The sequence below is a fragment of the Aegilops tauschii genome, chromosome 2, assembly GCF_002575655.3.
Source record: "Aegilops tauschii subsp. strangulata cultivar AL8/78 chromosome 2, Aet v6.0, whole genome shotgun sequence".
NCBI lineage: Eukaryota > Viridiplantae > Streptophyta > Magnoliopsida > Poales > Poaceae > Aegilops > Aegilops tauschii.
In genome coordinates, this window is record NC_053036.3 from 22,127,002 (window position 1) to 22,150,506 (window position 23,505).

Consider the following 23,505-nt stretch of genomic DNA (forward strand, 5'->3'; position numbering starts at 1 on the left):
GACACACGATGTAACCTATGCCAACATAATAGCACAGGAACGCAGGAGAAGCCGGCGGCATGTGCCGGCGTCCAGGGCGACCGGGATTGGTATTGTAGCGGTATCATGAGGAGGAGTGCCCATAGTCAGGCCCCGGAGGTGTAGCCATATCGGCGAATCTCGTTAACAAATCTCGGTGGCGTGCTCGTGTGATTGCTTGATCCTCAGATGATCGATGACGCGGCTCGGATTTATTCTAACAGAAGCGATCAGCAAGATACTAAGTTGTGTGTTTATGGATTCATGGCCATTATATTTACTTACGGGGATAACGTACATGATTACTAATGTACTTTAAGTTGGTAGACACAAGGGTGAAGAAGTATAACTTGGTAAGCACAACAGGTGAACATAAAGATTAATCTTTCCACCGTAACAAACAAAGTCAACAATTGAGGTACTCCACCATTGCCTGATAGCAGCAAACAGAGAGTAAGTTACACAGATCAATGAATTGAAGCTTAAAGTCATTTATATCCATAGAAGCTTAGATCTATGCAGGGGTCAGCTAACAAAGCGATACACAAACCGTGGAATGAAATTTCACTTAGGCTGCAGTACAGTTTGTAAACTACAGCAACAAAATCTGTACAAAGAAGCTGAAACAAAGGAGGCATTCAACAGCACAGGAGACTCGGAATAAAGAGTAATGGAATTAATCCATCAGAACTGACTTCATGCAAATTACAGCATAAAGTCTGAACTGAACAGCAAGTTAATTACCCTGTTGTCAGTTTTCTGCAACTATATTTTATACTAGTCAGACCAATTCAATGTCAGCACCTCGATTCCTCGCCATCCCACGAATAAACTGAGAAGACACTCCCAGTAAATAACTTGCCAAGTTGACCATCTCAAGAACAAAACCTGTACAAAGTAGCTGAAACATAGGAGGCATCAACAGCACATGAGCCTCACAATAAAGAGTAGTGTAATTAATCCATAAGAATTGTCTATCATGCAAATTTCAGCATAAAATCCGCACTGAACAGCAACCTAGTTAGTGAACCCTGTGACCAGTTTTCTGCATCTTCTCTTATTTTATGTTGGTCAGACCAATTCTACCTCAGGACCTCGATTTTTTCTCTGCCAAGCCATGAATAAACTGACCATATGCTCCCAGTAAACTTGCCAAATCGCGTATCTCACAACAATCCAGATCAGCAATCGACGGATCTAGCTCAGCCAGATTCACTGGTTTCTGCGTGCATGAGTGATTCCTATTCATACTACTAATTTTATATTCGTGCTTAATCAGCTGCATCATGGGGTGGAAGTCATGTAATAATTGACTAATGGGGTTTTTCTTTGACTGAAAGAAAACCATATGGTCCAGAAATCCTAGTACAAACTACTGCTGAAAGTAAACAACCATGAACAAGAACGTCATGATGATAGATTATACATGAGCAGCACCAGCGCCGCAACCAGCTAGCTAGGCTAAGCCAAAAGGGGCACACTACTCGCTGAGCAACACGGCATTACCAGCAGCAACCAAACTTCAGAGAGACGAAACGAAGCGCAAAAGCTACAAAACATAAACACGGCATAGAGTCTTCATATAAAGAGGATCAAAGACCAGAGGCAGCCACCGTCTTCACAGCAACAAATCGAAGTACGAACAAGCTCGTCATCATCGCTAGCATCTTTGTTTCCAGCCACCAGTTCTTAGCACACCATGTCTCCAGCCCTGCGACGACTTGTACACTTCACTTGCTACTCGTTGATTGACTAATGGGATAGAGAAAGATAGATCAAATATGGTCAACTGTTGTATTAATTGATCTTCCTGCCGTAGCAAAGAACTACGCACTGGAAATGGGCAACAATTGAAGTACTTCGCCATTGCCTGAAAGCAGCAAGTAGAACCAAATTAATAAATTGAAACTTAAAGTCAGTCATATACACGGAAGTCTAGATCTGTGCATGGGTCTGCTGAAAGCGTTAAACACAAACAGTGAAAATAAATTTAACTGAGAGGCTGATGTATACGACAACAAAAATCTGTACAAAGAAGATGAAACAAAGGAGGCATCAACAGCACAGGAGCCTCGGAATAAAGAGTTTATACTAGTCAGACCAATTCTATCTCAGCACCTCGATTCCTCTGCCGTCCCAAAAATAAACTGAGAAGACACTCCCAGTAAATAACTTGCCAAGTTGCGCATCTCACGACAATCCAGATCAGCAATCGACGGATCTAGCTCCCCCAAATTCATCGGATTCTGCGTGCGTGAGCTGTTCCTACTCGTAGTACTAAATTCCTAATTTGACATTCATGCTTAATCAGCTGCATCACGGGGTGATTGACTAATGGGATAAAGAAAGAAAGATCAAGTCTAGTCAACTGTTGTATTAATTGCCCAAACGTCTCGAGATCTCCTTTCCTTTCCTTTTTCTTCGTTGTGACAGAAGAAGATCTGAAATCTTGGCCTCCTTGCGCATCGAAGTCCACTTCATAAGTACGCCTAATACCACAGGGTACAGTTGTACTGTGCTCTGCACTCTTGGAAGCTGAGACTGCCTAACAGTTTGGAATCTCTGTTCCATCAACAGCAGGCACGGCAGCAGCAATGTACTCGCCGAGGGATTTACTGGGTTTCGTTGTGGGAGCAGCGATCACGGCCGCCTTTGTCGTGTTGTTGGTGCCGTCGTCTGCTCCCAACTGCCCGTGCAGCCCCGAGCTGGCGTTGGACAACAATGGAAGCCAAGCACATCTCATGAGCACAAAAAACCTCAGCACGGTACATGCATTATCTTCCTCTTTTGATCACTGTATATCTTGGTTAACTAGTTTTCCTCTCTGCACGTCTGAGACTCTGCAGAACTTTGGCACTGCAGGTTCCGGCCGTGAAGAGTAAAGAAGAAGACAGCCTTGCGGAGCTTCTGAGAAGCGCGGCCATGGAGGACAAGACCGTCATACTGACCTTCGTCAACGAGGCGCTGACGCTGCCCGGGTCGCTCCTGGAGCTCTTCCTGGAGAGCTTCCGGCTGGGCGTGCGGACGCAGCCCCTGCTGAAGCACCTGGTGATCGTGGCCATGGATGCCAAGGCATTGGAGCGGTGCCAGCACATGCACCCGCTCTGCTACCCGCTCGGCGGCGGCCACAGCAGCGACGAAGGCGCGCCTGGAGGGACGACGGCGGGGGAGGTGACGTTCATGAGCAAGGACTACGTGGAGCTGATGTGGGCGCGGAACCGGTTCCAGGCGCGGGTGCTGGGGCTGGGCTTCGGCTTCGTGTTCACGGACGTGGACATCGTGTGGTTCCGGAACCCGCTGCTGCGGTTCCCCGTCGCCGCCGACATCGCCTTGGCGTGCGACCAGTTCTTGGGCAACAATCCCTATGACCTCGACAAGGCGGCCAACGGCGGGTTCGTGTACGCGAGGCCCAACGCGCGGACGCTGGCCTTCTTCCAGGACTGGTACGAGGCGAGAAACCGGTTCCCCGGGGAGCACGACCAGTTCGTGTTCGGCGAGGTGAAGAAGGAGCTGTCGGCACGGCATGGGGTGACACTGATTCTGATCGACACCGTCTACTTCAGCGGCGTGTGCGAGAACAAGAAGAACTTTTACGAGGTGTGCACGTACCACGCCAACTGCCTCATCGGTCTGCAGAAGAAGATCGACACGCTTGCCGGCGTGCTCGACGAGTGGAAGCAATTCAGGGCCCAGCAGGAGCTGCTTGGCAACAGCACCACCACGCTCATCTACTGAGTCGCTGTCCGTGGACTGTGGCTTGTGTTTGTTCGAGATTTTAGCTAGACAAGTTTTTATTTTGGATAACAGGAGTAATCAGTTGTTCTACTGGACGAAATTGGTCGGACTTGTGCAACGGATCGATGAAAAGGATTGAGTTGTTTTGGTACTGTTAGTAAGACTGCTTTCATTGGTGATAAGGTGAACCATGCAGCATTACCACCTTGAATTTTAACTGCATTCTTGGTCATTCATCCAAACCAGGACCATGTAAATGAATGAAAGCAGTACTATGTTCATAAGCCCCATAGGAGAAATGGTACTGGAAACATCCAAGATGTTTGGTACTACCAGAACCAAAATGATCTACACAAGTTAACTAAAAAATTGTGAATGCGCAAATAGCAAAAGATATAATCATTTGTTTTTGAATAAATTGGAGACGTGTCTGTAATCACAAACAGATGTGTGTCTTCCCTAAGAATAAGAACAAGTTGGTATGATTTTGCAACAAAATATACCAAATGTATCAATTTTCCTGCTGATACGAATCAGGGCGTATGGGCATATTTAGGTCTCAGCGGTACGATCGAAATCAGAAGCTAAAAGTTGAACATAAACTCTTTCCGTTACCTATATTGTGTTGATGAAATTTATTTGGAAGAAAAATTCTGAAGTCAGTTTTAAAGTTGTGATACTTCCAATACTGCAGAGGAACGATTAATTTTGCACAACCAAACTACATAAAAGGGTCTTGCCAACTACATCCGCTAGCTTGTAATGTCAAACTTTAATTCTAATAATCTAGTAGCACATACGAATGACATATTCTGTTGTAAGTTGGTGTTCTTGCAAATAACATGTGTGGTCAATAAATTAGGGATGATTAAAGACGTTTCACGCACAGTGTGCTAGTTGGAATTTAGAAGTAGTAACAAAGAAATTACTTACTTCCGTTTGACATGACACAGAATGAGATCTCTGGGAGTGGGGAGGAATCAGGTCTTCTTCGTCATCTTTTGGAAAAAGCATGCTGGATAAGGCTCTCTTTGAAACTATGAGAAATTACCACGGGCAGGCGGCGCATGCCATAACAATACCTAACGTCTGCTACCAAATTACCCATTCTGTCACATTGCAGGTGATAGTTATAGCAGCAGACAAGCACGTCTCCCTCCTCAGAGACAACCTTCGCGCACCAATCACCTTGCTTCTGGAAGCGCCTGATTTCCGTCACCGGCAGTTTGATCCGGTACTGAAATGCCCAGACACCGTGCTCATGGTCCTGGAGCACAAAGATGGTCATCTCAGTCATGCCATCATTGCTGGTGGACGCAGCAAGCTTGCCACCCATGTCAAGCAGGTGCATAACATGGCCGGGGTTCACAGACGGTGGCCGCATGTACCGGAACGTCTCCGCCACCGCGTCGAAAACCACGATCCAGTGCATGTGCAGGCTGCCATTGAGAAGGACCGGCGTGCCGGTGGAGTGTAGTCCCCTCCGACTGATCGACGAACAATCAACACGTCTCGATTTGTTGGTTCCCACGGTGAGGACGCGGTGCTCTTCTGGACAGTGCACAGCCACAAGTCAGGGTGGACGACACGAGCGGTCTTTAGGACCGGCTCATGGCCCGCTCGGTCCGGCCAGGCTCGGTCCTGGCCCGGCATAAAATCCAGCCGGTCCGGGCCCTGCAAACGGGACCGAAAATCCCTCGGTCCGGTCCGGTTAAAGCTCGGACCGAGCGGACCGACGAACACGAGCTATGGCATGGCGGGGGCGTGGCAGGGGCATGTCGGGACGAGGCGGGGGCGTGGCGAGCGCGTGGCCGGAGCTGCATGACGGGCGCGTCGGTCGTGCGCTGGTCAGCGCCGCCGTCGTTCATCCGCGCGGCCATGGGCCTGCATGACGCTGGCAAGCATGTCTAATGGATGCGCCATGCTCGGATCTATGACCTGGAAGGTAGAACTTGAAGCGGGAGGCCCTACACCGCCGTTGTACACCAGTCATCGTGCACCGGCCGTCGTGCCAGATTCTTCATCGCTGTTGCTACCCGAGCTCTGCTTGGCCGCCGTGCCGTCCAGCGTGAGTCACAGCAGTCGCCGGACACCTCCACGACGAGCCCCGCTGCCTGCAGCGCCCTCCCTGCGTCGCCGTGCTCCGGCATGAGCTCTGGGGTGACCACCGGCCGGTCCAAACGAGCCGCTCGATCCGGCTCGGGCTTTCGTTGCTGCGGTCCGGTCCCTGAAAACAGGACCGTGACGCTGCTCGGTCCGGTCCGCTCCGGACCGCCGACGGCCGGTCCAAACGACGGCTCGGTCAGGGCCCGGACCGTGTCCACCCTGAGCCACAGGAAGGTATGATCTTGTCCAGTACAGCATGCGGTACTCCCCTGAAGGTCGGTGCCGGAAGAGGCCGACGAGGTTTTCAACAGGCTCCCCGTCCCGGCGGAGGGCAGCCCACTGCCGTGTGATGGGATTGCAGATGCGGTTGTTGCCGAGGACGAGAAGGCCGTCGCAGGAGGCCGAGATGCGGTAAGAGCAGCCGAACGGGAAATGGAGAGGAGGGCCGAGATCCCCGGACCGGAGGTGGGCGGCGTGAACGCGGGGCTGGACGCTGGCCCTGTCGGGGCGGGATCAAGCGGCGGGGCGGCGGCCGGCTAGCCCTCGAGCGGAGGAGAGGGCAGGAGGAGCGGCGCGTTAGCGAGCAGAGCAGCCCCAAGCGGGGGACGAAAGGCCAAAGCCCAATCCGGACCACTACTGATGAGTGGGCCCATTGAAGCGTGTGTGCACGCGTTGGGGAAAGAAAATCTTACTATATAGGAGCTAGTACCTTTGTTCAGTTTTTTTTTCTTTTTCTTTGAGGACTAGAGCAGTAAACACTACTCCGACAGACCAGAACATTCAGACAACATTAGGTCTCGCAGGCTGCAGGGAACGTCATCTAGGATCCTCTGATCACCACAGGAAGGCTGCCAACTCATGTGCCAAAGCGTTGTTGCTGCGTTTCACCCAGTTGATTATGGACATAGCTCGCTTGATGTCCATTAACATGCCATAACAGGCCAGACTTCGTTGGGGCCTGGGTAGCAAGCTCTTTGGCGATACTCTCACAATCCATCTCTAGGATCATCCTGTCCCCTGAAGATTTCGGCTAGTTCCTGAAGCGCCAACAGGGCAGCACGGGATTCGGACTCCTCAACGCTGCAGCATGGGGCCTTTGTTCAGTTTTTGCAGCACACACCAACAATTCACGCATGGAGCATGCCCCGCCCGACAAGTAGCTGGGGCGGTGCTCAAGGGGTTGGCCAACACATTGAAACGAACCTTATAGGTAACCTCTCACTTCTCATTCACCAAATCTTAGATTTTTAGATATTTGTGGGAGTTCTTGAGAGATATTTCACCCATTGATCATCTGCTCCTCTCCGTATTTTGACCAAAGCAATCTATGATTTGAGTAATTCTTGAGTTTTTCTCCTTGATCTTGTTATTCTTGTAGGTTATAGGAGTACTATGGTGAGAAATCTACTTGTTATTTACCCCTAATAGTTTGTAAAGGTTTGGAGACCGTCTCATGAACTGTTTTGATAAAGGACACTTTTATTAACTAAAAATGTAGCATCATGGGTAACGCCCCAATCTCTGCATAGTTAGAATGCACACAACAAACACCGACAATCTGATAAGTGATAAAATAAAAGCCAACATATTGGCACCAGTAAAGTCGTGGAGAACCGACACTATGCTTATGTCTAAGGAGGTAGTGGTCCGACTCGAAGATTATGCTGTTACCCATATTTGGTTAAAACCTTCCTGACCACCTACTCCAGCCGCAAACACACCGTCTTAAACAACGGTTGCTGCTCTGTTTCGCCTAGTGTAGACCATGTACGATGTCAGTGCATAGGAATAGAGTTTTTGCCATTGAATATCTAATCATTTCTATATAGCCACATCCAGGGCCGGGCCGGCAAAATTCGGGCCCTGTGCCAAACGCTAAAATGAGGCCTACTTTCTTACAAAAAATAAAACCAGTGTATATTCAAGTTATTTATAACTCCTTTATGATGTTGAATTAAATCCTCTAATTTTTCTAAAAAAAATCTTATATTTCTAGTAACCAGATTCATATTCTCCAGATATATTTTTAAAGGACATAACTTGTATCTTGAAACACAAGACATCTAGACCAATTAATATAAAAGAGTATAAATGATGGGAAAACAAGACTAAAGGGATACAGCCATGTGACTGCCCTATTTACCTGCTGGTTGTTGCTGTCAGCGTTGCGGGCGCTGCTGATGCCGGCGGCCGCCGTCCCTCTGCTGCGTCGTCAGGTTGCATCTGTCGAACGGCTGCTGCGTCGTTAGGGTTAGTGCGAACGATGGGTATTAGGATAGCCATGGATTAGCGACCTATGCATGCGACGCTATCAGGCCCTTTCGGCTGCTGATGTGCTGCTAATTTGGGGGCTCCTGCCACCTGGAGGCCCTGTGCGGCCGCACCGGCCGCACACCCGGCCTAGGCCTGGCCATATCGACCAGAATAAGGTAGACGCTCTCACCCTTATTAGTGTGCTAAAACTATTTGAAATTCCATCCAACCAATGACCATAAATATTGTCGACATATACAAATTGGACGCTATTTGGATGACTGACCACGTAGAGCATACAAATTTACACTAAAAAAAGCTATTTGATTGTCTCATCGTGAGTACAAAACCTACACTACTTACTTCCTTGCCAATTGGGACGAGACAAGTTGTCTTTGGTTATCACAACTCCCCTCTAGAGATACCACAAAAAAAAAAATTGACTTTTAGTGAAATCTTTGACTTTCAAATTTGCTTATTATTTTTCACTGGGATCTCAGAATGCGAAAAAGCATGATACATAGTCGACTGTGAATGACCTAGAAGTAGTGAGATTCCAACGAAAAACATCCCGTCCTTGTATCATGTTAATCAAATCTAATCTAGATTGAAGATTTTGCCATGACAAAAGACATGGGCCTAGCACTAGTGGTTGAGAATCGCATTTGTTGCGATATCTCAAGGGTAATAGGGTGAACCTTTGTGATATTGGTGTGACTTTGTGGTAGCACTCATCCCTCCAACGGTGATTAGCTTCCCTCAAAGGAAGTGAACATCAGGATACATCCTCATCTTCGTATCATTGTTTATCCCTAACTCTAACTACCTAATTATGGTTTAATTTAGTCACTTGACCTTGCACTTGATATATCATATTCTGTTGCTTATTCATGATTGCATTGTGACCGGTTCACTACACTTGTTATCTAACCTAGCAATTGTTTAGGCTCGACTTTATATCCCACATTTTTTTAGAACTTTGTAATAATCAATTAAAATTTGTAATTGTACTTATTCATCACCCCCTTTAGGTTCATCTCGTTCCTTTTGACCTTCCCACCATCGGTCTTAGTTTCAGCCGACGATATAGATCGAGTCAACCTCCCCTATGTCCATGTTGTTTGGAGAAGATAGACAATGAAATATCTGAACCTTAAATGGTAAACAAAAAAATATGCACTGTAATTTAGATGATTACCTCCTAAACTAGGTTTGTAACTTAGATTAGTTTTGTAAGTTACATGCCAATTTCAAACTTGGTCTACAACTAAGGTACATGACATGTGTCACTCCAACATGATTCTACTCTTTATCACGCTTGCACAAACCAGTACAATTGCTATAGACATAGAGGAAGTCGAATTTGCATGGCATCGGTGGCCCAGGTCTTACGAATAGGCATCTCTTAGACACAAATTATGGGCCATGACTTAACCCTTGATCCACTATTATCAAATTTGGTAGCAGTCTCCGCGAATAACCTAGGCATTATTTTACAGATTAAGAGGTCACACTTGTGTAGATCCATGCCACCAAGTGCATGCACCTGTCCTACCCGATTACATTTAAACAGTCATCAGTAATGTCTTCAATCTTCGGTTCCAGCTTGACATGCATTTGTCCATCCATGCATTTTAGCTACCGGCCTTCAAGGTCCGTAATGATCATCTCGAAGTTGCCCGACGTGTCCTCCTTCATGTCGCGAAGGTCGGCCGGAGTGCTCACCGGCACGCAGACCACCGGCCGAAGTGGCCGCCATGGCACCTGATGCTGTGACAGCATGGGGATCACAACAGCCATTTGCGGGCGTTGGCTCGGGCTCTCTTGAACGCACAACAGCCCTACCTGGATGCACGTCGACGCCTGCTCTAGCTCCGCTAGGAAGCATTGATCGCGCACAGTTGGGTCAAGGAGCTTGAGGCATTTGTTTTCTTCAAATAGCTTCCATGCCTGCAAAATTTTATTCTATTTTGTTAAGGTCAACAAGCTTGAGACTTGGGTGTGGAGGCACGGAATTTCAAATTAGAATAAGTGTTATAGAATCACATAAATCTCTTCTTTTCAGTTGCATGAAAGGTAATTGATTGATTACATGAGCTATGAGGTTGAAATTTCGTTGGTTCCTCCTCCCACTGACGATCTCCAGCAGCAACACACCAAAGCTGTACACATCCTGCATGAATGATACCATGCCATCCATGGCGTACTCGGGTGCCATGTAACCACTGTCACCACACGACACCATACAAAAGGTGTAAGAAAGTCCAGCTATAGAAATAAAAATTTGATGTAAATTATAGCACTTGACCATTGGTTCGGTTATGCAAAGTTGTAGTTCTTACTATGTCCCAACAATCCTTTCCGTGACGGTGGAATCCTGGTTGTTGCCGATGCTGCTGAACAGCTTTGCGATTCCGAAATCCGATATCTTGGCGGCCATCTCCCCATTAAGGAGAACATTGGCCGCCTTGAGATCTCGGTGGATCATAGTGTGCCTCGAGTCCTGGTGAAGGTAGAGAAGCCCTCTGGCAATGTCAAGGATGATGTCCATCCTAGTCTTCCAGCTCAAAGTGGCACGCCTCCTCAGATCTGTTTGCAATTTTGCATAATTTAATTTTTCGAGTTGAGTTTTGACAGTACAAATGGTGGCAAGTGTTTTGCTAACTGGGGGTAAAAAGACACACACCAAAGATGAAGCTATCCAAGCTCTTGTTACTCATGTACTCGTAGACGAGTATCCTGTCAGAGCAATGGATGCAGCAGCCAAGCAAGCGTACAAGGTTGCGATGTTGCAGCCTGGCAATTAGGTCCACCTCGTTCTTGAACTCTTTCAGGCCTTGCACTCTGTTATCAGTTGACAACTTCTTCACTGCAATTTCCTGGCCATCTTGCATTTGACCCTGGTAAATTTAGTTCATTTAGTCTCTCAACACGCAGCCTGCCATCTCACCAAGTCATGCATGAGTGCCACAACATAATTAATCCTTGCAATAATGCATATAATGTTTTTAGACAAACACATGTCATTAGCCTATCATCTTATGCATGTGGCACGGAAAATTGACTGGAGTTGGCACTACGTATTAATCGTTGGGATTGGATTAAAGGGTGAAAATTGGAAGCGAAGAAGGCAAGACATTAATAGCAGTATTGGCTGCATGGTCCTCTATTCACAAATATTGAAGCAAATTTTCCTGGAAATTCTAAATTGCTACAAGACTTTTTGGAGATGGGTCGAAGAAAATGAAAGAGGGAATGCAATATATTAATCAGACTTGAGAAGTTTTTCCATTAATGTGTTAAATTTAATTTATTTTCAAAATTATTCTAAACCTTAAGGTTATAATGTAAATCAATTTTTATTGGGTTGCAGTAAAAATATTTCCTAGCTACTTTCTTAGGGGAATCATCTAGTGTGTCATACAACTACTACATGCCTAGTACTAGCTACTATCTAACTGTTGTTTATATGACCGCAGGAAATTTCAGTTCTGATTGACATAGATGGATTGTACTATTGCAATGTGTAAATCATTATCACCTTGTAAACAATGCCGAAGCCACCACGCCCGATTTCATTCTCGGGGCAGAATCCACCGGTGGCGGCTCTAATGGTTTCAAAATGGTATGTCGGGCAGTCGCCTCTCATGATGTCATCAAACATGGTAGCTGAATTTTTTTGAGAAGGAAGCTACATGACATGAGCAATAGAGCAAGTAGCAGTTTCAGATTGTCCTTCCGAAACACACCAAGGACTCTCACCTTCTTTTCTGCGCCAGACCTTTTTCCAAATCAAGAAGCCAAGCCATAGCAGAAGTAACCCAAACCCTATTATCAATATAGTGATGACTGCGACAAACTTCTTAGTCTTGACTGGCTCTGTAGATGCAGTCGCAGTGTCTGCGTTGAGTTAAATATAATGGGTGAAAATTGCGGGATCCATGAGTAAGAGTGAAGTGCACCGATCATAATGTCTGAGCTTGACATGTTTGTCCTAGTAGGCTATTGATAAGTACACAGCAGTTCCTGAAAATATCATTCCGTGCACTTACAGTGGCAATGTTTGATTAGCTATAGGGTCAAAGTTAATTGTTTTCCTTCGATAATGTCCTATTTAGAGGAAAATGAAAATTAAACCCTCATTCAGAGTCCTAGTTAGTGTATGATTTGTTTAAGTAACTATGTGAAATTTTATAATCTTGAAGTAGTGACGCTATGTGGAGACTAGATCGTCATTGACCAATATGATATTTATTTACGACTCAACTGGACATGATTCCTCTCTTTTATAAAAAACAGTTTTGCTAAAGCACATCTAGAGTGCCAAAATTCCATGGGCAGCCTTGATTAACTAGAAGTCATCCATTTCCCGCAAAAAAAAAAGAAGTAATCCATTTCCCGCAAAAAAATAAACTACTCCCTCCGTTCCTAAATGTAAGTCTTTTTAGACATTTCAAATAAACTACAACATACACATGTATGTAGACATATTTTAGAGTGTAGATTCACTCATTTTGCTCCGTATATAGTCACTTGCTGGAATCTCTAGAAAGACTTATATTTGGGAACGGAGGGAGTAGAAGTCATCCATAATTTTTGTTTGGTATCTCGGTGAATTACACGGCTGCGGGACGTGGAGATTACTTGGTGCAAATTTGCACTATAAAGATTGACTTAACTTATAACATCAACTGGTCAGACTATTCTTTTCTAGAATTAACTGATGGCTCGAAAAGTGCCCCAACTATTGAATATAAGATATAAGATGAATAAGATCGACTTACCTTTCTTGAACCAGAAGTTCCAACATGAATTGCCTTTGACTAATCCATAGTTAAAGGCAGTGTATTTGGTCTCGTTAGGTCAACCGTTTGACCAACAATTACTCTATTAATATATACCCTATTTGTGGGGTATATTAATATATACTTCATGTAACATAAAATTGATGTCACAAGATTTGTCTTTCAACAAATTTTTTTTTGGTTATGATTTTGTATTCCAAAAATTGCATAGTACTCTCCCTCCATATCAAAATATAAGACAAGATGTTATGTTACAATGCAATAATGTCGAAAAATGTCTTATATTTTGATACCGAGGGAGTAATTGTTTAATTATTTGTCCTTACAAAAACTAACATGAAGGTAACATAGAGAGAGGTTTCGTTAAAAGGGAGAGAACGGTTCCGCCCCGGAAAAGTAGGATTGCACGAGGCGATCAAGGGAGGCGACGAGGGTTCCCTTGCGCGCTGCCGGTGACGCCGCCGGTTCCCTCTCTCTCCGTCGGCCGCTCCGGCGGCGGGAGGGAGGGGGAACCTCGGGTCTGTTCGCTAGGTGGGTGTGTGGTAGGGTTAGGGTTGAGGGAGACGCTGCCGAGGCCGTTGCGGTGGTGTCGCGTCGGAATAAGTTTCTCCGGGCTCCGTTCGCGGTCAGGCGAGGCTTTTGCCTTCGTCTAGGAGCCAGCGGGGTTGGGGATCCCCGGATTTCGTCAAGGTCACGGTCTATGGTGGCTGGAGGTCCATCGGCACTGGCCGTGTGGGTCCTCAGATGGGCGATGGATGCAGGGAGACGAAGACCTTTCTTCTTCCTTGTTGGTATGATTTTCTGTTGCTGTTCTTCTCCTTCCTCTGCGTTGATACTGGTGGGAGATCCTGCTTTGTCCGGGCGGATGGCCCGGCCGCGGTGCTGGGCCGGTCGGATGACTCGAGTTCTCTTCCTTCCGGAAGCGACACTTTTCACGGTACTCAAAGCCAAAGATGGCAACGGCTGTTGCAGGTGTGTTGGATTGATGTCCATGCCCTCTCAACGCTGGTGTCAAGAAAGGAGGAAGCAGCGTGACGGCAATTGTACCATGGTCGAAGATGATGACCTGTTTGCGACTGGTTGCAGATCCTTCTGCTGCAGGGGTCTTCTCTCAAGATTCAGGGATGATGACACAGGGCTCGGGAGATCTTCTTGTGTTATGGTTGTCTTAGGGTACTCTTGGTGTTCATGGTCCTTTGTGTTTGCATTTCAGTGTGCTTATAAGGGTGAACTACTTTGTACTGATTCGTGATATGAACGGAAAAATTCTCAAAGAAAAAAAGAGAGGTTTCGTTGCAAATTTATTTACATAGTTTACTATTTACCTAGTTCAGAGACGTTGCATAATTTTCTTTGGATGTGCATCTCGGGTGAGTCGTGGACCTGAAAGTTGCAGGTCTTTCTTATGTGTTTTTTCCCTTACGACTACGGAAAGGATGTACACGACTACGGAGGCAACACGCGAGCACTTCTGCAACCACACGCTAGACACCGATAAAGATGGGAGATATATCCATGAATAGTCACACTAAATTCTTACAGAATAAGCTGGTGTCCATTTCGGAATTGATTGGTAGGGAGAAGGAGCAAAGTCAAACAAACAGCATCGTGCAAGACTGGTACTAGTATTTTAGAACATTCACTGTACTGCAGGTTAATTAATGTGACACTACGTCTTGACAGAGAAGCATGGGATGGGTCCTGTGACACCGAACCAATCTATTTAGGACAAATAATCCTACTTGGTCAAATTGATTTGGTTCAATTCCTATCTATTGTTCAAACTATTCCAAACATTTGCGGAGTCCTGTATTTATTTTCTTTGCATGGCCTAATTTCCTGAGATACGCGAGTCGTAGAATGTTTTAAGTACGTTCAGCGGTGTGAGTGTGTACTGTTCATCTATTGTAATAGTTGTTTCCCAAAAGAAGAAATATGTTTCTTTTGCGGGGAAAAGAAGTACGTTTATTGTCATTTCTTAGATAGGTTTGAATGGGGTCCAGCTAATACAGGTCTGCTAGCTAGTTATCCTATATATAACTAAGTATGTTTATATGCTTTCATGGTATTTTTTATGTTACTGTTTGGTGGAGAAAAACAACATTTATTTGGCACTCCAACTACCAAGCACTGAGCTATTGCAAATCAACTCTTGGTGGAGGGCTTCATCATCTTCAAGCTGCACTTGTGCCTTAGATTCTTCATCTTTGCTTGTTGATGGTAGGAAGCTTGTTAGCTGCTTGCCTAGCACTATGTACCTTTCTAGTTGTTTCTTTCTTTCGATTTTTAAGTTTTGGTTGTTGTAATCCTGGCCAGTTGATGACTTTGCTAATTCAAAGTTGGGCTCGAGTTGAGCATTCGTTCTAAAAAAATAACTCTTGGTAAAGGGGAAGACGAGATGTGTGTTCACTAAAACGGTTATAACTTTATCATAGGAAGTTTGTATCTGGCCCACAAGTACTCAAAACTCTCGCGACAAGTGTGCAAATATAAAAATACACTCGGATTGCGCCAGCAGCCCTGGATGGCCCTCAAATTTGGTCTTTAAGTTGGACTTTTTTCCCTCAAAAGTGAAAGGACATCATTCACCGCAGTTTTTTTAGTCTGGTTGCGGAACCCATTGACACTTCTTTAGGAAGGAAAATTCAAGAGATTAATTATGATAAGTATAAACAGGGAATGACTAATGCGCGCTTGCGTTCGAGCAATCGGTTTCAGACCATCCAAATACGAGACTGGGGATGAAGAACTAGTTGGCGTGATTAGTTGGGACTAGACAAAATTCGGGTGCCCCCCCTCCCCCCCCCCCCCCCCCCCCCCCCCAACCTGAAAATCCTTGTGGATTTGATGGAGCGTTTTAACTAGCCTCATGGTGGGTCCTACTTCATACGATTGAGTTACCATAAAACAAGTTTGTCTGAAATGCGCTTGCGGGTTTGGTCGATTCGCTCGCTGGAGCGAGCCAACGCCAAAGAGTCTTTTCAGTATAAACATTAGTCTGTTTGGTAAGGAGAAGTAGTGTTTTCTACACATGCTCTATGATCGGGTCAATCCCATTTGATCATATATTCAAGAAAGTCTAACGAGTATGCACCTTAGTGCAGTGAGAGCCAAAGTATTTTTTCAATCTTCAATCGATAAGGGCTGAAATAACCGGTTATTGGAAATCTCAGAAATCTTGGTTATTTATACTACTCGAAATGATTTGAACAAATTTGAATAAGAAAATCGGTTATTCCAGCCCGGTTTTTTATGAGATAAATATGTATAGGTTTTTCAATGTTTGTCTAACGGTTTCGGGGGTAGTTGGCCGGTTACAGGAAATTCCAACGGGGAAAAAAATATTGGAGGGAGCTAATTACCTAGGTCGGACTTTGCCAGCCTGACGAAGAGATCCTGCCCGCCGTCGATGAACCGCGTGTCCACCAGCTCGCCGAACCACAGAATGCACCCGCTCCCTCCACCACCACCACGGATGTCCGACGCGGCGTACGCCGTGCAGGAGCAGTTGGCCAGGCACCTCCGGCCGCACTCCTCGAGCGAGGCGCCGGCGTCCACGCTGCTGCCGTGCGTCTCAGGCAGCTTCACGCCGCGCAGGGCGTGGAACCCGTCCTCGTCGCCGGCGCCGCCCCCGCACTGCAGCGGCGTGCTGCGGGCGCACCCGCCGGACGCGTTCCGCATGCCCCACTCCACCGGCGACCTCGGCAGGAAGCCCCAGACGCAGCTGCACACCACGGCGTCCACCTCGTTGCAGACGCCGAACGCGCCGCACACGCCGTACCGGTCGCACTCGTCCCTCGGCCCCGACCAGAAGCTTCTCCACCTGAGCGCCGCGCTGTCCCAAACCATGCGCTTTATCACACCAGACTCATGGAGGACAACGCGGGACGGCGGCGAGCCGTCGCACGCGTGGTACATGTAGGAGACCTCGTCGGCGGTGTCGGTAAACTGGAACTCGAACATGCCCTTGTAGGTGGCCATCTCCGGTATGCCGCTGAAGCGCAGCCCGTTCCACGGCCCCGTCCGGTACGTCTTGCGTCCCTTCCTCCAGATGTGCAGCTCCGGCGAGCCCCGTGTGTCCATTACGTAGCGGAAGTCGCTGGCTGACGGGTCGTAGGCGTGGCGCCACGACGAGAGGGACCACTCGGCCCCGGTCCCGACGTCCTTCCCGATCCGCATCTCGGACACGTACGTGTTGGTCGGATGGTCGAAGCTCTGCCACAGCACGGCGCCGGCCGCGTCCGCGAGCACGAGGTTGCCGTTGTCGTCGAGCTGCGCCACCGCAGACGGCGCCGCGGCCGAGGAGTTGGACGACCAGACGGTCTCGTTGTTGCTTGCGGCGTCGAGGAGCACGAGGTCTCCTGCGCCGCTGAGCGTGACTGTGCCGGAGGAGGAGGCGTTGAGCGGGCGGTCGCGGTTGGCGACCCAGATGACGGCGGCCGGGGAGACGGTGAACCATATGCCGAGGTACCACTTGGTGCCGTTGGCGAGGGGGAAGAGGCCGAGCTGGAAGATGTCCCCCGGCGAGACCAGCCTCTGGTCGCCGCCGATGGCACTCCGCCGTGTCAATGTGTTGTTCGCGGCGACGCCCGACGCTGCCAGAAGCAGCACGGACAGAGTAGCGAGGAAGAGTCGGCGGTGGCTCATAATCTCCCAGCTGAATGCGGAGACCACGGTTTCACTGAGAGTAAGTACATTTTTTCCAAGTCTCAGTCTCATATCCTACTAGACTTCCACGGAATTCCGAGAATGTTCTGACAGATGGAACGAATCAAAATGAAGAATAATGCATTGAGCGAACGTTCCGTTCGCATTACAAGTTATTCCCAGATGCAGACATGCAGCAATCAAGAAGACTTGGTCAGAGAACTCTTGCTGACTGAACACGTGGTTAATTTGACTATTTTACACTATCTACAACATGCTGAGTTTAAATATATATTATATATCTCTACTAGTAAGTACGTACTTGCAATGCATGTTAATATTAGGGATAAAATTAATTCCATGATTATATTAGGTAGAATATCAATTGCATGTAAGTTGCATGTTAATTTATAGATAGGATATCAACTGCGTGTTCCTCCGTTCCTTTATATAAGGTGTATTTGTTTTTTGATAAAATTTCAGTATGTAAGGTGCATTTTTTCTAATTTCTCATAATTCCCTTGTTAGCCCTTCAGAAAAAGGGAAAGTATCTCTCTCCTGATTTTCTGTGTCTCTCCTTGTAGCAAAAAAAAAGAAACTATCTTTCTGTCAATTGCATATATCTCATACTTTCCTCGACTAATTGATTTACTTGCCACTAACAAATAAATTTGTCAAGGGTAATTTCGTTCTAACATGTTTATAATTTTGTGCCTTGGTCACCGTGTCGAAAATAATACACCTTACATAAAGAAACGGAAGGAGTATAATGATATTTAATATGATATTAATTGCACGTATACATGTTGATCGCTTGTCATTGGAGCAATTTAGGTAATTGAATTGACATGGGTTGATGGCCGAGATTAATTTGATTTGACATTTTAGGTATAGATATAGATTGGGGGGGGGGGGGGGGGGTGGTTGAGGGGGTAGACTAGCCACAATGTGGAGTAATTTAGAGTAGTAACATGTATACGTTAGTAGTCTATGTTACTACCTCTATACTATAGAGTAACATATGTGTGGTGTCATGTAACACTTTATTTATTAGGTTATAGACTCATCTTGTCTTGCTACTACCTTAGTTCGGGTATACAAGTCCCCTGAGCCATCAAGCTGCGTATGTTTTTTCATGGCCGCTGGCCGCATGCAGCCGGCATGTACAATAGTAAATTTTAAATATTTACTAGTTTATCAATAGTTGGCCCACCTTACGTCCTCACAAAGCGTCTTGGGTCTCGTGTTGCAGCTGGCTACTAACTAAGAGCCTGTTTCTCTTCTCTCTTCTTCTCGCTCCTCCAAGTAAGCAAAGATATATTATTCTATTTCTTATAGCCTGCTTATGCCACCTAATTTATATCTTAAAACCAAAGAGGCAACCTTGGTTGCATGCTGTAAATGCTAGCCGGTGCTGGATTGGTCACATGCAAAAGTGAACGACGCAGCTGGCTGCATGCAAAACTGCCAGCGATTTGATTGGCTGCTCCTATTCCATGAAAGTACGTGTCGTTGGTTATTAATGCTTTTCCTTGATCCTTGAGTTTTGGCTAATGGGCTTTATAAACCCGGGTGAAGGTAGTAGAGCAAGTATAATAGAGGGCTATAAGTCCGCTTACATGATACTTTTGCTTATGTAAGAAAAAAGTAAAAGAGTAGGCTCTCATGCAAGAGACAGGCTCTATGCGTGCTCCTAGATAAAAGCATTTAATGAGAAGAAAAAGATAGACAGAAAGTGAAACTCCTATACTCATAGTCAAATCATATTAAATCTTAACAAAATCTAGAATATGATACATGTAACATATATGTCGAACAATATTGATGTTGATTCACTAGAATATGTATGCCCCCATGGTAACATACATATAACTTGCTAGCCACCCCTCTGCTCCCACGTCACCGACAACCCTAGCCACCATGGGCTTCTTCTCCGGCAAGAACAAGGGCACTTCGCGCGCGCTCCCGCGCCTCCGCCGGCGTCTTCCCGCCGGCCTCGGCAGCGCATTAGCGTCCCAGTGCACCAAGCGAAGTGGCACTAGGAGCACCGCATCCCCCTCCCCTACCCCGACGTCACACTGCCACATGACTAGCAATTGGATCCGGAGAAAATCCCAGTGCCAGCGGTGCCGCAGTCGGCGCGGGCGCACGCGGAGGAGGTGTGGCGCCGGCGGCAGCAGCTAACGCCGGAGCAGTGCCTCAACCCCGCCTACGCATCAGAATCTCCCGATTTGGAAGTCTGGTTTGTGTTTGAACACGAGGAGCAGCGTCGGCCCGGCGTCCGCGACGTGCAAGCTGGCACCCCGCCGCCGTTCGTTGTGCGCGATCAGGACCTGGAGGCGAAGACCGCCTACCAGGCGGTGCTGGCGGCTGCTCTCCGTGAAAGCAAGGAGGAGGAGCGACGCAAGGAGGAGGAGGAGGCTTATGAGGCGCGGCTGCCGGCGACTACGTTGTGCCGCTGCTGATGCCACCATCCACCGTTAAGGCCGAGCCATCGCCGAGCCACCGCCGACCCCCGTCAAGCCCGAGCACTACACATGGCACGGGTAAGTGCGCATGTGGGTCAGCGCGCCCCGTTCTGGCTTGGGACGACGCCGGCGCAGGAGCAGATCTACCTGGAGCAATGGTGGCAGCGCAGGCTGGCGGAGGAGCGTCGTGAGGGCGAGCGACTCGAGGAGTTGGAGCACAACGCGGAGGAGGAGCGCCACGAGGTGGCGGAGGAGGAGCGCCGTGCCCGCAGTGGGCCAGCCGAGCCGGCGGTGGTACAGCCAGCGGCGGAGGAGGTCGCCACAGTCTGAGAGAAGGCGTTCCCCTGGGCTGGCTCGGCGCCGACACTCATCGACCTACCGGCCCAGATGACGAGGATGAGGACGCCTCGGGCTACGCGTCTCCTCCTAGTTTTTAGTTTTATTTAATGTTTTAACTTAGTGTAAAATCGACACATGGACTCTTGCCGGCCTTTGTGGCCGGCGTTAATATTTAATTAACATATTTATATTTTGAATATGTTTGCGGTATTTTTTTATTTCAAGCGACCTCAAAACTGGGTCGGGCCAGCGTTGGGCACAAACACCGACCCAGACACGAAAGCAAACATGGGTGTCCATCGAGCTGATCCAAAAGGACAAAAGCGGACAAACTCACAGTCCGTTTGGGTCAACCGGTTGGAGTTGCTCTAAGCAAGTTCTCTGTGACAATCCTGTTGTATTTCTTCACCCTTGTGTCTATCAAAGTACAACAGTAACCATGTTCTTTTATCCCCGACAGTTAACAAGAATGGATTCTTCAACACAAAGCCTTACATCTTGGATCTTGTTGATTGTTTACTAAGGTAATGTTTTCTCAACGGGTTCTAAGGTGACTAGTGGGTGACGAGCACTTTGCCGCGCCGTTTTTCAGTCATGAGTTAAGCCTGTCTTTTTTGCTTCGTTGTATGTTTCAACTGAGCTTTGTTGGCTTTTAATCACGCTTGTGTTTTTTGGCTTCCTTGCATTTCTCCATGGTTCCGTTGGTTTTTGTTTCGGGGATACGGCAGAAGTTTTGGATGGCGACATGAGTTTCGTGGCTTTTAATCACGTTTGTGTTTTTTCTTTTTGACTTTGTTGGCAGGAAACCATGTGATTAAAAGCCAACAAAACTCAAAATAGAAAAAAAAACAGTAGAATGTAAACCAGGGGCTAGGGTTTTCCTGCCTCCCGCCGGTGCCGCCGTGGGTCCAAGTCGTCTCCGGTGGTCTTAGGGCCATGGCGGTGCGGTGGATCTGGGCCCTTGCCGGTGGGAGCGCTTTGTTTGCAGTTGTTTCTTCCCGTTTTGGTAGGGTTTGTGTCCTGGTCAGGAAGACGAGACCACGGTGGCTCCCTGAAGATGGAATAATGTTCTCACCGCCTAGCCCCTGTCTCGATGATGTGTCTAGATTGGTGGGCGTGTGGAGGTGTGCCTCCGGTGGACCTATCCTTGATGGATTTGCTCGGATATGGTCGTAGTTCGTCTACGTTCATGTGTTTTCAGGTTGGATCCTTCCTATCTACGCTACTCTTCATCTGCTGCGCTGGTCCTATGAGGCCTTAGCACGACGACTTCCCGACTGTCTACTACAACAAGTTTTGCCCGGTTCCGGCGAAGGAGGGGCAATGACAGCGGCGTGCCTTTGGCTCGCTTCAGTGCTTGTAGTCGTCGCTAGGTGGTCTACGGATCTGGATGTTATTTTTATTATTTCTGGTGTTCGTTGTACTACCATGGTTGAAGATGAATAGATTTGAAAGTTTTCTCCTAAAAAAAAGCCAACGAAGCTCTGCTGAAGCACACCACGAAGCATTCCTAAGAAATTTAGAATCTTAGAAGACAAAAACTTCATTTACAAACTTAGAATCCCCGCGTCCATCCCTCCCTCTCCCTCTAAAAGTGGGGGCAGTTCAAAATGCACCAGCATGCTTCGTTTCTTGGGAGGTTTATAAAGTTGTTGGACCACATGAAAAAAATAGTGCGTTATAGCAAAATAGCGTCATCCTTAAGATACGGTATTAGCATGCTATTAGCGGAACATTATACACTGATTTATTTAGCGCGGCTATTCACCATCTTCTTGCATTCAAAAGAACGCAGTCCCCCTACGAGGCTAGGATAAATGGATGTGGCTCGCTCACACTATCTCCCCCTCGTATCTCGAAGGATGGAAGGGGGAAAATACTTTCCTGGAGGAAAAGCGATGTAACCAAACATTCATCCCACGCAGAACATCCAACTCCGATGGACTTGGAAGTGATCCCCAAGTAATCGGCATCTTTACTTTCCACACTTCCTAAGAGCTTGCCATCGACGTCACAATGCAATAGACACCTGGTCCCTGGAAGCTTGATCAGCAGTTCACGATTGTTGACCGTCACCATCTTGGGGTAGTTATATCCACCTGATGATGAACTAGGCAGGTGCAACGAGGAATGGAGCAGCAGCGGTGCCGCCACCTCCAACAAGTGAATCTGGAATTCCAAAGCCCAGATCTCGGCCTCGTAGTCCTGCATCACCCAAATATCTAAGACAACCCAATCATCAATGGTGTTGCACAAGGCTAGTGCGCCGTCCATCTCCATCAGCCACGCCAAAGGACCCAGTGCGGCAGGGCGCTGCATCCACCGAAATGTCTCTGCCATCGTATCAAACACCAGTATGTTGTCGCATACGACGTTGTTAGAGTTGTTGGACCGTCCCGTTTCCCAGTGCAGGCTGCCACGGTGTTGGACCGGTGGATCATTGAATGAAGGGGGCAACCCCAGCCACAAGGCCTGGTCGACAGAACGTACCACGAATGTGGATGAGAGCTGCTATACGTACGATCAAATTCTGTAGGATCTGTGTACGACAAGACTCATCTGGTGTGGTGGGCCAAGACCTCAGAAAACGGGCCTGTCTCTTCTCGTACAAATCGTATGCCAGTTGATCGTACGTGAGGCAGTTTCGAATGTGGATCCGATGACCGAAAATGCACCAGATTTATGAGCATTTCCTTCGTAGATGCATCTTGGCTCATGGGAAGATCCTACCGTGAGGATGTAGTAAAGCACCCGACGTCCGTCGTCCGACATGTACAGCACCCGATATTCTCCGGATTGATGATACCGGTAGAAGCCGAGTATGAAGGTGCCGAGACAGCAGTCTGCAAGCTGCCGCAGATCAGGAGAGCACTGGCGAGTGGCCGGGTTGCACACGTAGAAGGCTCTATCGCCGACAGGGTCGATGTTGGAGACGAGGAGGAAGCCGTGACAGGCGGCGTGGAGCATAGGGCAGTTCGTTGTAGGGCTGGTACGGAGGACGGGCCGAAGCTTGGGATCGGCCATGCCGGCAGCGGCACGACTAAAGGCCACGTAACTGTCGTAGGCATCCCCGTTCTTTATGGAGTTGTAGCACTGGGTGCAGTTGCACCGCAGATTCTCCTGGAAGATATTGA

The 23,505-nt window shown here is 47.5% G+C and overlaps 2 protein-coding genes across 3 annotated transcripts; one reads left to right on the forward strand and one right to left on the reverse strand.

Moving 5' to 3' along the window:
• The first annotated feature begins 2,533 nt into the window (after positions 1–2,533).
• LOC109733181 (uncharacterized protein At4g15970-like) lies at positions 2,534–3,988 on the forward strand. The gene is made up of 2 exons (XM_020292372.3): positions 2,534–2,783; positions 2,881–3,988. The coding sequence occupies exons 1-2, from the start codon at positions 2,613–2,615 to the stop codon at positions 3,751–3,753; spliced, it is 1,044 nt and encodes a 347-aa protein (XP_020147961.1). The 5' UTR covers positions 2,534–2,612; the 3' UTR covers positions 3,754–3,988.
• Positions 3,989–9,504: 5,516 nt separating this feature from the next.
• Positions 9,505–17,661, reverse strand: LOC109733180 (receptor-like serine/threonine-protein kinase SD1-8). 2 transcript variants are annotated; one of them, XM_073507747.1, is made up of 7 exons: positions 16,280–17,661; positions 11,875–11,991; positions 11,654–11,781; positions 10,799–11,012; positions 10,455–10,701; positions 10,205–10,337; positions 9,505–10,062 (listed from the first exon to the last, which is right to left on the reverse strand). In XM_073507747.1, the coding sequence occupies exons 1-7, from the start codon at positions 17,634–17,636 to the stop codon at positions 9,751–9,753; spliced, it is 2,508 nt and encodes an 835-aa protein (XP_073363848.1). In that variant the 5' UTR covers positions 17,637–17,661; the 3' UTR covers positions 9,505–9,750. The 2 variants fall into 2 exon arrangements, with proteins under 2 accessions (XP_073363848.1, XP_020147960.2); XM_020292371.4 differs by having other exon boundaries at positions 11,875–12,012.
• Between the last annotated feature and the right edge of the window lie 5,844 nt (positions 17,662–23,505).